Source organism: Etheostoma spectabile, chromosome 7 (genome assembly GCF_008692095.1).
Source record: "Etheostoma spectabile isolate EspeVRDwgs_2016 chromosome 7, UIUC_Espe_1.0, whole genome shotgun sequence".
Taxonomy (NCBI): domain Eukaryota; kingdom Metazoa; phylum Chordata; class Actinopteri; order Perciformes; family Percidae; genus Etheostoma; species Etheostoma spectabile.
Window position 1 is genome coordinate 16,832,258 of NC_045739.1, and position 13,304 is coordinate 16,845,561.

At 39.3% G+C, this 13,304-nt stretch overlaps 1 protein-coding gene across 2 annotated transcripts in view; it reads left to right on the plus strand.

The window, feature by feature from the left end:
• mtcl2 (microtubule crosslinking factor 2) overlaps window positions 1–13,304 on the plus strand; it is a 116,639-nt gene that overhangs the window by 35,111 nt on the left and 68,224 nt on the right. For both annotated transcript variants that reach the window (XM_032519950.1, XM_032519951.1), the window contains exon 4: window positions 6,446–6,595. In XM_032519950.1, coding sequence (XP_032375841.1) covers window positions 6,446–6,595 — 150 coding nt within the window. The remainder of the gene's footprint in view (window positions 1–6,445; window positions 6,596–13,304) is intronic.

Sequence of the window (13,304 nt, forward strand, 5' to 3'; positions counted from 1 at the left end):
AAAACGAAAACAATCGGTGCTGCCTACACGGTGTTATCCTCCTGCTAGAGTTGGCACCCAACAGGCTTAAACAGGGCAAGTGTGTTTTAAGCCTCTAAACATGTTCCAAATGTCATTAAAAGTGCATACCCATGTGAAGTGATTCCTTCAAAGGGAACACAGTGAATCTCACTGCAGTAGATGTGAAAGAAATGCATGAAAGTTGTGCGGAATCAGTTGTGTTTAGTTTCTGTGTTGAGACGCCAGTTAGAGTGCTTAGGGACTGTCTACCAACTACAACAAAGAAAAGAGATAAAACAAAAATAAATTTAAACAATTTAATGATTATATAAGGTATTCTCTCCAACATGACCTCAGTTACAACTTGTCTCCTACTAGTTGCATTACAGCACTTACTTTTCAAAAATAAGCATATGCTTATTTTTGAAAATATGTTTGTATCTCTTTTCTGTGTAGTTTGTAGACGGTCCCTAGGCACTCCTTGCAGTATAAACACAGGAACTAAACATAGCTGAATTAGCACAACTTCTCCATTTCTTTCACATCTACTGCAGTCAGATTCACTGTTCACTCGGAAGGAATGACATTTTGAACATGTTTAGAGGCTAAAAACACGTTTAAAACTTGCCCTGTTTAAGCCTGTTGGGTGCTAACGCTAGCAGGAGGATAACACAGTGAAGGCAACACCAATTGTTTTTGTTTTTCTCTCTACTGAGAGCACTCCAAATTTACAAACAACAGAGATACGTGTTGAAATCGACCAGAATTCTCTTTTAAAAGAAATGTATCATTGCATCATAATACCCTTGATTTAAACCCTTTTTAATATTCAGTAAATGAAAAAAGTGGTACTTAAGCATGCATGTCATTTCCCCTTTTCTGCCTAATCTGTCCTGCAAATAAAGGCCTAAAATGCCACAAAAAACATCTTTAAACATAACATAATCATGAACTCAATTGATCCTCGCAAACAAGTGGACACACACACACACACACACACACACACACACACACACACACACACACACAACACACACACACACACACACACACACACACACACACACACACACACACAGTGTGTCTCACTATTTTTGTGGGGACATAATGCATTCCCTAGCCCCTTACACTATACTAACCTTAACTATAACAACTAAAAGCCTAACCTTAACCCTCACCCTAACCATAACCCAATTCTAACTCTAATCCTAAAACCAAGTCTTAACCCTCAAACAGCCCTTTAAATTTGTGGGGTCCAGTATTTTGGCCCTACAAAGCTGTCAGGACCCCAGCTGCTGTGTTTCCATAACGGTCATCTCTTTACAACCTTCCTCCCAGTAGATTTTATCAGAGAGGGTTTACATACTGCCACTGTGCATGTGTGTGCGTGTGTATGCGCGCATATTAGCTGGATAACAAGAAGAACAAGACTGGCTGTTGAATGCAATCAAACACACAAACCACACACAGTGTGCAAGAGATCTATTTGATGACTTAACTGCCACGTGTTGAATGATATTGCTGTTTGCCCAGTGGCCTTTATTTTTGTGTGTTGTGTGTTTTGTTGTGAGTAGAGGAACAGTCAAGAAATCCTTGCTCTGTGCTTCTGGTGGTTTTTCCCCTACTCTCCTGATTCCATACTCTCTCTGTCTCACACACGCACACACACACACTCTTTGTCAGCTCGGCAGCACCGTGGCTGAATGCTAATTACATCCTATAGTTCAGTGGCTGGGTAAAACCACAGCTTCAATGGCGTTAAATTCCTACACATTTGTTTTTAACATAGATGAACAATACAGCATTTATTAAGTGTCAAATGCTGACAAAGGAGTGTATAAGAGAAGGAGAAGGTTGAGATGGAGGAGGGGAGATGGGGACCCATAAACCTGCAGTGGTGAAATCATCCCATTAATAAAAGCCGTTTTCTCTTTCAATTATTGATTCACCGATCTAAAGTAAGCACGCAGTGTAAATCAATTACATTTTCTGTCAGATTCGATCCAAATAAAGCTCCAGGGCTTTTAAGCATCCCTCTGTATCTTTTAATACACAAATGCCAATGTTAAAGTTTACTTTTCATCAGCTCAAGAGAGAGACACACGGAGCAAATTTCCTTTTGGTTAAAGTGGTGATCTGCGAGATCCAAGAATCTTCATATTTCATTTCCATATTTATTCCTGTTTTCTCACTGCTGTTGTGTTTCTGCACCGCACTCCCCAACGAGAGCCTGCCAGTCCAACATTGTGAGCAGGACTTTGACAACATCTTCTTTTGATTTTCTGCTGCTGGAATATATAGTTTATCCCATGGAATTAAGCCCCCTACCGCACCAGGCTGAGGATTTTAGTTGTGGCCACAGTCAAAATTGCACTACCATCGCAAAAGAAGTAAATTGTTAGGCAAATCTATTGAGTTACACCTCTTTGTATTGTCACACACTTGAGTCCAATAAAAACAGAACATAATAGTTCTTTTTTTTGCCACTTATTTGTCCAGCCAGTGTCGTTTTCAGTCGACACATGAGATGCAGCAACATCAGTTTCATCATATATTTGTCGTATTCGTAACAAGAAACATTAGAGAGTTATTTCTATACATTGACTTCCTCTATATTAAACCATAAAATAAATATTCCCCTCCAGATCGACACATAAATGTTTTCTAATTTGACACCACTATTAGTAGGATAGCATTATTTGTCGGTGCCAAATGTAGTTGTCCTACAGTTTAATATACAATATGACGAGGAAGTGCTTACTGTACAGCTGGAAAAATAAGGTGGTGCGAAGGCTGCAGTGACAGCTTGGGAAACCCATAAATGAATAAAGACATCCTCAGGAAAACATCTTGACTGAGGTTTTGAATTTTTTAAATTAGAAGTCAGCAATAGAGTGTGAAAGTTAAAATACTGCACTCAGCATGTAAACAACAGTGTTAGCATTAAAATGGTGTGTGTTCTGACCAGCATATAAAATCGCTGTAATTAACTGGATTTAAGTTAACCAACTAATAGCATACATTTGATTGTAAATCAGAGGATTGTAGCCTATTAAGTTATATATATTCAACTGTCACAGATCTTCTAATGATTTTTTATGAATAAATTCAATGGTTAGTCGTGAAGTGGAAAAAAAATGACTGAAGAAATAACTACAGTACATTGGAAATTATTTGGAAATATTGAAGAATCTAAATAACAGAAATAAATTCACACACACTTTACAAAATGAATTGGCTCATAGTGGAGCTCAGGCAACCTTTTGGTAGAGTGAGAGTGGGCAATACAGAGGAGCATTGTGAAACACTGGTTCAAACACACACGCACGCACGCACACACACACACACACACACACACACACATGCAGATCAGACACAGACATAGAAACACACATTAATATTCTGGCACACAGACTCACATCAAATACACACAATTACAAATTGTGTTCAGAGAGATTTTGCTGATTGGCAGTGCCGATGGGAAACTCTCTCTCTCACACACACACACACACACACACACACACACACACACACACACACACACACACACACACACACACACACACACACACACACACACACACACACACACACACACACACACACACACACACACACACACACACAAATCAAATGCACATGCAGACAGCAACTTACATATAGTTACAATTTGTATGATTCCCAGTGAGAAAATCTTTTCTTTCATACAGTGACACTCAAGCTGCCGACTTCCTTCCACACTGTGTGCAAATTAAATTTGTTGGCACTTTTCAGAAGTTTTGCTGGTCCACATAGTCATTTGGGCACATAAATTACCAAGTCATTTTATTACCAAATTATGCTGTGCTTTGAATTGACTGACATTATCACCTTGTTTCCATATAATCAAATGAAAGCAGTTGGCAGGCCATTTGTGCAGAGGAGTGGTTCTGTGTTGTCACCACTTTATGTATTTTCTCACATCCTTTTGGAGCTGGGACCAAATCAATGTACAAAATACATAATACAATGATTGTCAGTGATAATTAAGGCCTGATCTCAATGATTGTTAACATAATTGTTGAAACTTTCACTACAAAACTGTTAAATCATTAGAAACTAAAGACCCTCCCCCGCAGATTAATTCAGTATTGAGCTTAATTACCTAATAAAGTACCTTAATGAGCTATTGAGAGATTGATTTAACCAGGCATTTCTTTTTCTAAAAACCTGATATATCCATTTACTCTGCTCCCGATGGGAATCACTAAAGTTTCATTTCATCAAATCTAATACAGCCTTTTAGAATAAAAGTCCTCATATTTAGTTTAAATTGAGCTTAAGCAATTATTTTAAAGTGTTAAATTGACATCTATTAAAGCAAAATAACCTCTTTTGTCTGGCTTTTTTATCAAATTGTTTTCATATTCAAGGTTTTTTTGATAACCAAAAGGTATGATTGAACATCTTTAGTGTGGGAGTGACCCAAAGCATTTAGAATTATGCCATAACTGATTTTACCGTTTTGTAATTGTCTGACTTTTCCTTAAAATTGGGTCTTACAAAGTACAGCCGATTTAGTGCAAATTTCTCGGCCCTAAACCATGATGTCTAACTGTATTTGCATTGCACACTAATAACGTCATGGAAAATAACTTGCAATAACTATATAATAATAATAATAATAATAAATTCAGCCATTACCAGATACCAGCATAAGTTTGTACATAGCAGCATGAGTCAGAAAGGAGGCTTTATGCTGTTTTTATTTTATTGCTGCCTAGTTCCCAAACATCTTTAGGCCATATTTCTCAGACAAAAAGCCCATCTAAAATGTCCACTGCTGGTCTAATGATTATAACGAGGAACATAAGTTACAGAAAAGCACACCTTGTTTCAATATTGTCTCTTAGTGTGTGCTTTGCCTTCATCCATTTGTCATTAGGGCATTAAACCTGGAGATTAAACATCGGTTGTGTTTCTGTAACACTACCATTTACTTCCTGTCATCATCTAATGCACTAATAAATTCAGACCAACGATAACTAAAGCAAACAACATTACTGTCTCATAATAAAGCCATTCTAATTTTGAATATTACACATTACATTATACATGCATAAACCCCACTGAACAATAAGGCAGTTATCAGTCTGGAGTTTGTTTACTGTCGCTTTTTCTTTCCTATTGTGCTGTTTAGAGATCAACACCAGGAACTTGACTTTGTCCTAGTTTGACTCTTTGACATTGGAAACTATTAATGAATAAATCCCCTCAGGGGAAAACAATCAGACTTTCATAAGATCACATTATGTATAAAGGATCAGTTCCTGCCAGAGTGGCATTAATTATCTTTTGGCTTTATTAGATTTAAAGAGAAAAAAGTTCCTGCTGATAGAGAAGACACGCTTGGTACAAAACCAGCATTTAACTCTGGTCGTCTTTGCACTGGCAGCCTTCCTAGTACATATCTAACGCTTAAAAATGTAATTAAATAGAGCCAGGCTTCTATCTTTTTTACTTGAACAGAGATTTGTAACATGAAAAGTAATCTCCTGAGCAATATCCCATGATGACAGTTTAAAGGTTATTGTATGGCACTAGCAATAAAGATCAGTTTACTGTAAACTCCACCTTAAGTACTTTATTTTGGGGGGAATATGTGTCATATGTCTTAGAAATCCTCTCATTATACGTGTATACATGTTTTTGTTTTGTGAACAGTGTGGGTAGTTTAGTTCAGGCCAGTGTTTGCAAGTGTTTTTTTCAATTGTCCTTTTATGACATGTTTTTTATGCATCTATTCCTTTAATCCGAAACAATTTTCTCGTTCAGGAGAAAATAAAAGTTGTGTTACTTCAAACATTCCAATCCACCACGTATGTTGCGGCTGTAAGCAGTCCAACAAGAGGCTGCCGGGCGGGACTAAACACTAAGAGATGCATCAACACACTGTGTCGCGCTCAAGATTGTATTGCAATGATTTATTCCTTCGCACGTAAAATACAACTAGTACTAAAAAAACAACAACTAAAAAAACAAATGTATAATTACTTTGTGTTGAAATAAGTGTGGCGGTCCACAGAAAGTGTTCGCTCCCAGGCTCACCACCCCTCTCTGTCAAAGCCCAAAAAACCCAGGTAAACAGGTGAAGCAAACAAATGCTATCCCTTCTGCTCAAGCTGCAATAAACACGCCCACCACCTACAATATAATAATAATAATATAAATGAAACCATAAACAACATACAGTATGTGGCTCCTATAACGTACCTAAAACAAAAGATTAATCCAATTTGTGGTAGAATATGTGAAGTTAAATGACATATTCTCTCATTTAATTACTATTTGCTCACATGTAAAGCCTTTTGCAGAATTTTAATATATTCATCCATGCAGTTGGCACGGATGATTGTTCAAAACACTGAGCTAAAATTCGTTCATCCCTCCCTCTTCACCCTCTCAGGTGGCGAAGGACGTGTCCATCCGTCTCCACAGCCAGCTGGACAGCGTGGAGAAGAAGAGGAGTCGTCTGGATCAGGAGAACGAGGAGCTGAGGGTCCGACTTCAGGACCTGGAGGTCGCCAAACAGGTCCTGCAGCAGGAAATTGACAAGGTAGGATCTAAATCTTGTAACTGTGCTGTGTGCAGGAGAGGCAAGGAAAGGATGTTCTGGGTTCAGCAGAAATGAATTATTTGATGTAGCTGAAAAGGGTACGTCTCTTGATGCAGACTTGGTTGGTGCAGTTTCTAGTTTTTGAGAAGTTTCCTTTGTGCCAGCAGGCTGTAGTATTTCTTACAATAAACAGCATGTAGATGTCATCCAATTCTCTTCTGTGCTTTTTATACTTGTACTGGTCTGTACTCTTGTTTTTGGAGAAGATTGCTATGGTCTAAAGTGTCTATTTGAGTTTGAATCAACCAGGAAATTTCAGCTAAACATTGAGGTTCAGGCAAGTTCTCATTTAGCCCATCTTACTTTAGGCCTTTTGAAGAATACAATGTTTACTGCGCTCAGTTTCCCTGTGAGCCTCAGGAGAGCCCGTCCCTGCTCTCATCTAGTTCATTTCTGCCACTCTGCTGGCTCTCCAGGGACGTTTTGTTTTACCAAGTGTAGCCAACATAGCACTGCAATGAAAAAGGAAGAATACAATTTGATGTAAGGGCCAGCTGAAATGAAAATAAAAGGAGCTTGCCTAGCAGGAAAATAGATAAAAAATAAGTGATGTTGGTCATAGATTGGCTCTGAGTTAAGCAAGATTGACCTCTCCGCTGTCTCCCTTCTGAGCAGTCTAATCTGAGTGAAGAGCATAAACCAAGGCCCATCTTTTCACCGGTTTCTCTCTTTTTTGCTTCTGTTCATTGTGTCTTTTCGTCAGTGTCTAATGGGCTGATGCTCATGACATGACCTTGGCTCAGGACCAGGCCGCTGATGTGGGTCAGGGTTGGATGGATGGCTGGCTGGCTCGCTTGGCAGTACACTGTCTGGGTCTGTCTGCTCCGGTCTAACTGGACTGTGTGTACAATTACCAGTTTGCTATTTGTGGGTGGCTGGGTAAATGGAGGCACGCTCAATGTACTGTCTCCCAATGTTGACTTTCCGGTGGAAGTTTATGTGTCTAAGCTAACTGGTTACTTTGTTGCCTTATTTATCACTCCAACCATCACCCGTAGTCATGAGTTTTGGGTGGTGACGGAACAAATGAGATTGCAGATACCATCAGATACTTCAGTTCCTCCTTCAACCACGCTGTCTTGATAGTTTCATCTCATGTTATTTGCAAAGAATCCTCTTTTGATGAGCCTCAATGTACCCTCAATGAGTACCTAATCTTATAATTTATATATAACATGTGGTTGAAATTATCCACCTATTATAGGGTGAGTTGATAGTATCATTTGTTTTGCATTTGCATTGTTATTTCCAGAAGTGAAATCACCCACTTCGAATTCCCATTTCAAAGTTGTTGTTTTTTAATACTGTAGATTCATGATACGTCATTGACTCATTGATTATGTTAGCATTATTTGGTATGGTGGATGGCTATAAATACTACTATGATCATCTGCCGCCAGTGCAATAGAGAAGAAGCTGGCCAATAAATGAGAGCTGGAGCAAATTCAAACCACATTGTTGTTGCGGTTGGTATATGAATTCTCTACAGTGTTATCATTAGCTGGTACTTGTTGTTAGCAGTAGATGCAACAGAATAGTAAGCTTGGTGCTTTGATATTTCTTAACAAAATGCACGTTGGGAGTTGAACTCGACTTCCCAGAAATTTTCTAACCCAGTGGCTCATCTTATTTGCTGATTCAGTGTCAATCCAAGCCTTGAATCGCCGTCTGTTGCATGACCATATGACTGACCCTATGACTGTCATGCTAAGGGCTCCTCTAGTTAGCTAACTGTCTACTAACATGGTTTCATAAGCTGTGTTTGGGTCTGTGTCCAGTTATGCTAACCCTATCGTAAAGGGAATTCTTCACATAGCTGATATGATTCAAGGAACCGTGTTTGTGTGTGTCCTCATCCAAACAGGAATGTCTCACCCATCTGTGCCTCACCTTTGATCATACAGTATAAGATGTAGAATTCAAGCCCAGAAATGGGAAAAATGACAGAGAAATGAGAAAAACAGCTAGGACATCTTTAGATGGAGACATGGATGGAGACATGATAAAGATAATGTGTGTAAAAAGAGACAAACAAAAAGGCAGAGAGATTGAAGTGCACACAGACAATGAAAGCTTTGGTGTTTCACAGGTGTAAAGGAGGTTTGTGAATTATTGATTGTGTCCCAGTGGCGGCTGCAGGCTCCAGTCTGTACTGATATCGATATTCTTTATAAAGCAGAGCTATGCGGTGTAGGGCTAGACCTTTATTCTGCAGCTGCAGGCCATCAATATTTTAATGGTAACTTGAGAGGGATTAGTTTCTGCAAATCTTGTCAACTTAATGCTCTGTGCACAAAAAATGGAAAGGTAAATAATCTTAATTTACTAAAGATGAACTGTGTGACCAGTGACCTGGTATCATAAATTAAACAAAAATATACATTTTACTCAATGGGAAAAAAAAGGAAGCATCAACGTATACAGAACATGGTTAGCTAGGAATGTGTCCTCACAGGAGGTGTAGCGTGAGCAACAGCTTTAGTGCTCTGTTTGTATCTACACAGGATGTGTTCAGGCACAATATTAAGTTTAGGGCCAACGCACAATCACTGCACTAACACAAAAAAAGCATTTTTTATATGCCTGTCTGTTACATCAGAAGTGTGTGAGACGGAAGACTGAAAAATGTTATCTTAATAAGACATTGTTTGCTGGAGGATCCGTCAACACACACATACATGTCCGCGCACACACACACACACACACACACACACACACACACACACACACACACACACACACACACAGACCGCTATTGTTTCCCATCCTTTGGGTGAAGAGAATTTTAACGCAATTAAGTTCAACTAGAAGTAGGAAGATGTTCCCTTTCTTCTTAATTTTCTCTGTCCCCTTCTCCTTTTCGCCCATCACCAACTCCTCCCTCCATCTCTCATTTATTATCACCTTTCTCCCTCCCTTCTCTCCTGCCGGTCTGACAGAGACTCAGAGGAATACTGATGCAGGGATTTCTTTATTCCGTCTCCCTCCTCTCTTTCAAAATCTCCACTCTGGCCATATCCTCCTCCTCCCGTCCTCCCCCTGACATTGCCCTCTCCCCCTCCATACCAAGGCTTTTACTCGCTCTCACCCCCCACACCCCCCATCCCCACCCCCACTCGTCTCTCTCTTCTCATCTGCTGCAGTCATCTCCAAACTATTGATCCATTCCAGCTGTTTGACCTTTGAAGGAGGCAAGGTTGGATTTGGAGCAAGTTCCAGAGGGATGTAGGTTAGGAAGTGTAGAAGGAGGGAGAGAAAGGGTCTCTGTAGAAATAGAGGGGAGGATGTATAGGGTGCTGTGTCATCTGAAGGTGAGGCCAGAGGGAAGGATTGATTGAAGGCATGGTGGGGGAGATAATGAAGCTGAGTTTGATGTTCAGGGGATTTAAAGGATGGAATTGGCGGTTGAAGTCTTATGAATTTCAGCAGCCTGTTATAAAAATGAGACACATTTGCAGGCAAAACCCCCAAAAATGAAACAGGTTTCTTAATCTGCAGATATTGTTTTAGTTCGCCATTTCTGCTCTCTTGTGGTTGTGGCTGTGTGATTCACGGTTGCGTAAATAGACAAACCAGCCGCAGTGTGTGTGTTTCTGTTTCACTCAGGGTTGACTGTGCTGTTGTTTGTGTCCCTTTTCCTCATGAATAAATATGGGATGGATAGAAGGAGGAATGATCGGGCAAAGAGGAGAATTAAGAGGGTCTGGTAATGTGTGTGCTCCTGAGGTGATCATAAGCAGAATGAACGAAAGACTTTGACCTCGCAGGATGGACGATGGATGGGTAAATATGCATCCAATGTGTTCCAGCTGCCGTTCGGCTCTGCCTGATGTATCATTTTCTGTTTTGCTCTCACCCTGATGATCATTTCCTGTATTTTCCTATTTCAATCTATAGCTAGCACAGGACATGCATACAACGACTTTACTAAAGGATTATGTGCTAACAGTTTATGTCTGCACGTTGACGTATATAGAAAAAATTATAAGACTAATCATGACAAGACTAATTCTACACATTGCAAATACAATTAAATGCATCAATTCAGCCAAAATGTGAATATTCTATGAACATTGGGCAATATAACAAGTGCAGCAACTTAAAGGCCCTCAAAATTATTTTCTAAATCAGCTTGTTAATTTAAGGTATACAGGAGATTTTTGTAAATGTAAATATATATATATATATATACATACAGTATATAAACATAAAAATGTCGATCAAGTCAGATCAAACCACGCCCACACAGTTCTGGTGAAGTAGATTCTTAAACTCTTATTAAAAAATACTTAAGGATGCTTTTTCCAAACTTACCTGACAGTCACACATGCTACAAAAGAGAGCGACACGCACTCGCTTGATGGGCGTGTCTAGCCTACTCCTGGTTGCTTAGCAACAGTAAACAGAAATTCTCTGGTGCTCCCTTCAAGCACGTCTTACAAGTCACTTCAGATAAAATGCCAAACTTATCAGATATGTACAGAAATATTATGTCCTGAAGCATTTTCCACCATCTTAAATTACTTTCTTTGACTCAAGCAACCACTGACATACGTCCCGCTGCCTTTACTCCGATTGGCAGTCGTTTTGTTGCATCGCTCAGCATTTGCATAAAATAGATTTCTTGTCTATTTTGGCCTCGCCTTGCTCGCGGCAGCAGCAAGCTCGTCGCTTGTCGCTGGCAAATGGCCACTCCCATTGAAAATAAATGTTAGGCTTTTTCTATGTCTCTGTCTTGTAGCATGTGTGATTGTAGGGTTAAACTTTGATTTTTGGTCATTAGTCATGAATAGTTGATGCTACTAAGAGAAACCTTTTTTGAAGTGACATTTTTAGGGTTTTTAAAATGACTGCACAATTATTTTAGACAGCCAAGCGATGACATGTTGTATGTACGTACACACAGCATATCATCATGGCTGTCTAAAATAATTGTTTTGAATAAAATAATTCTATTTGGATTATTTTGTATAAGCATAAGTTAGCTGTTTGGATCGTACTTTTTTAGGATTTGAAGATTGTACGTAATAAGTTCCGCAGTTCCGTCTGTGCTCTATCATTTTAAAAAGCTCCTGATTCCTTTTCAAGGTTTTACTTTTTATGCTGTCTATGTTTATTAGGAGATCATGTGCAGAACAGTATGCATCCCTTCTGGTTTAAAACTGTTAGCTAATTAAACATTAAACATTGGATATTGTTGTAAACCAGTTTACAGCCCTAAACACTAACTCCTATCACTCTTGCCAGACAAAAAGTATTACACCTGCATTTTTAGATGCTCACACTGTGGCAAGTCATGTACTGTGCTACCAGTCTGAGTCCTGGTGCTCCTTTGTTCATAGACTGCAGTAGAATTTGACCAAAACAGCTTCTATTTCAGCTGTGGCCACACTCCCTCAAGGTGACAAAACGCAAAGGAGTAACAGAGAGATGGAGAGATTAAAAGGAGAAGAGGTAGACAGTTGGAGGGATGTGAAATGGAGGGATTCAAAGCAGGATGGATGGTTGGCTGAACTTGAAGTATTCCACCCAGATAGAGAATGAGAACAGGAGGAATTAACAGAGAACAAAGAGGGAAACACTGAAAAGAGAAAGAAGAAAATTATACAGTATAGGACTGAGGGAGAAAAAGAGAGGTCATGGATTGGGGGACTGTACCATGTGGGGTCTTTGTTAGAGGATTGCAAGTCAAGGAGATAACAGACTTAATTGGAGAAAAAATGCTGCTTGTCATTCATTAAATCTGTTCGTATTGGAATTCATTCTGTCGCACCTTTTCTTTCGTTTCGTCTATTTTTGTCTTGTTCTTTTTCAGCCTCTGTTCTTTATTTATCTCACAAGTATATGTCCATAAACCACCTTCTCTATCCTGCTCTCTGCGTGAGTTTAATTTCCCTTAAAGGTCGTTCAAGAGGTTTCTGTCTGGTTTTCTCTTTTTCTCTCTGTGTGTGTGTGTGTGTGTGTGTGTGTGTGTGTGTGTGTGTGTGTGTGTGTGTGTGTGTGTGTGTGTGCGCACATTTTTTAGCATGGTGATTTAGAGTGAGTGCATTGAGGATGATAAGTGGACATCTTTATGCTCTCTTTTTCTCTTGGTTTCAAACAATCTTCCCATTATGTAATAATGAATTCCCGGGTATGGTGTGGCCAACCCTCTCACTGGAAGTGACCGTTGATATTGGACGATCCTTCAAAACTTGATTAACGTCCAACGCCAACATTTTTGAAGTTACTTTTCTCTGGCAATTATATAATTATGATATGATGTTGATATATATAGGCCACACAAGCAAACCAGAAAGAGAAACATCTTTTTTGGCATGTGCCCTGGGTGACAACCTGAATAAATGGGCTCCATGTTATCAACACACAAACACTTCCACCTCAGCCGTGCATAAGCGCATATCTACACATATATATATACATATTTTGACTTTTGCCCATGAAAATGCCCTTGAATATTCCCACAATGGACAGAAAAATGGAGTGATGATTCATTAGTGTCCCAAATTTTAATTCATAACGCACTATAATACTGCATGAGGAAACAAGGTAGTGACACTACCTTTCACTCTGTGAAGAGATCATGGACTCTTCAATGCTCTCTCTCTCTCTCTCTCTATCTCTCTCTCTCACTGTCTATATATATATA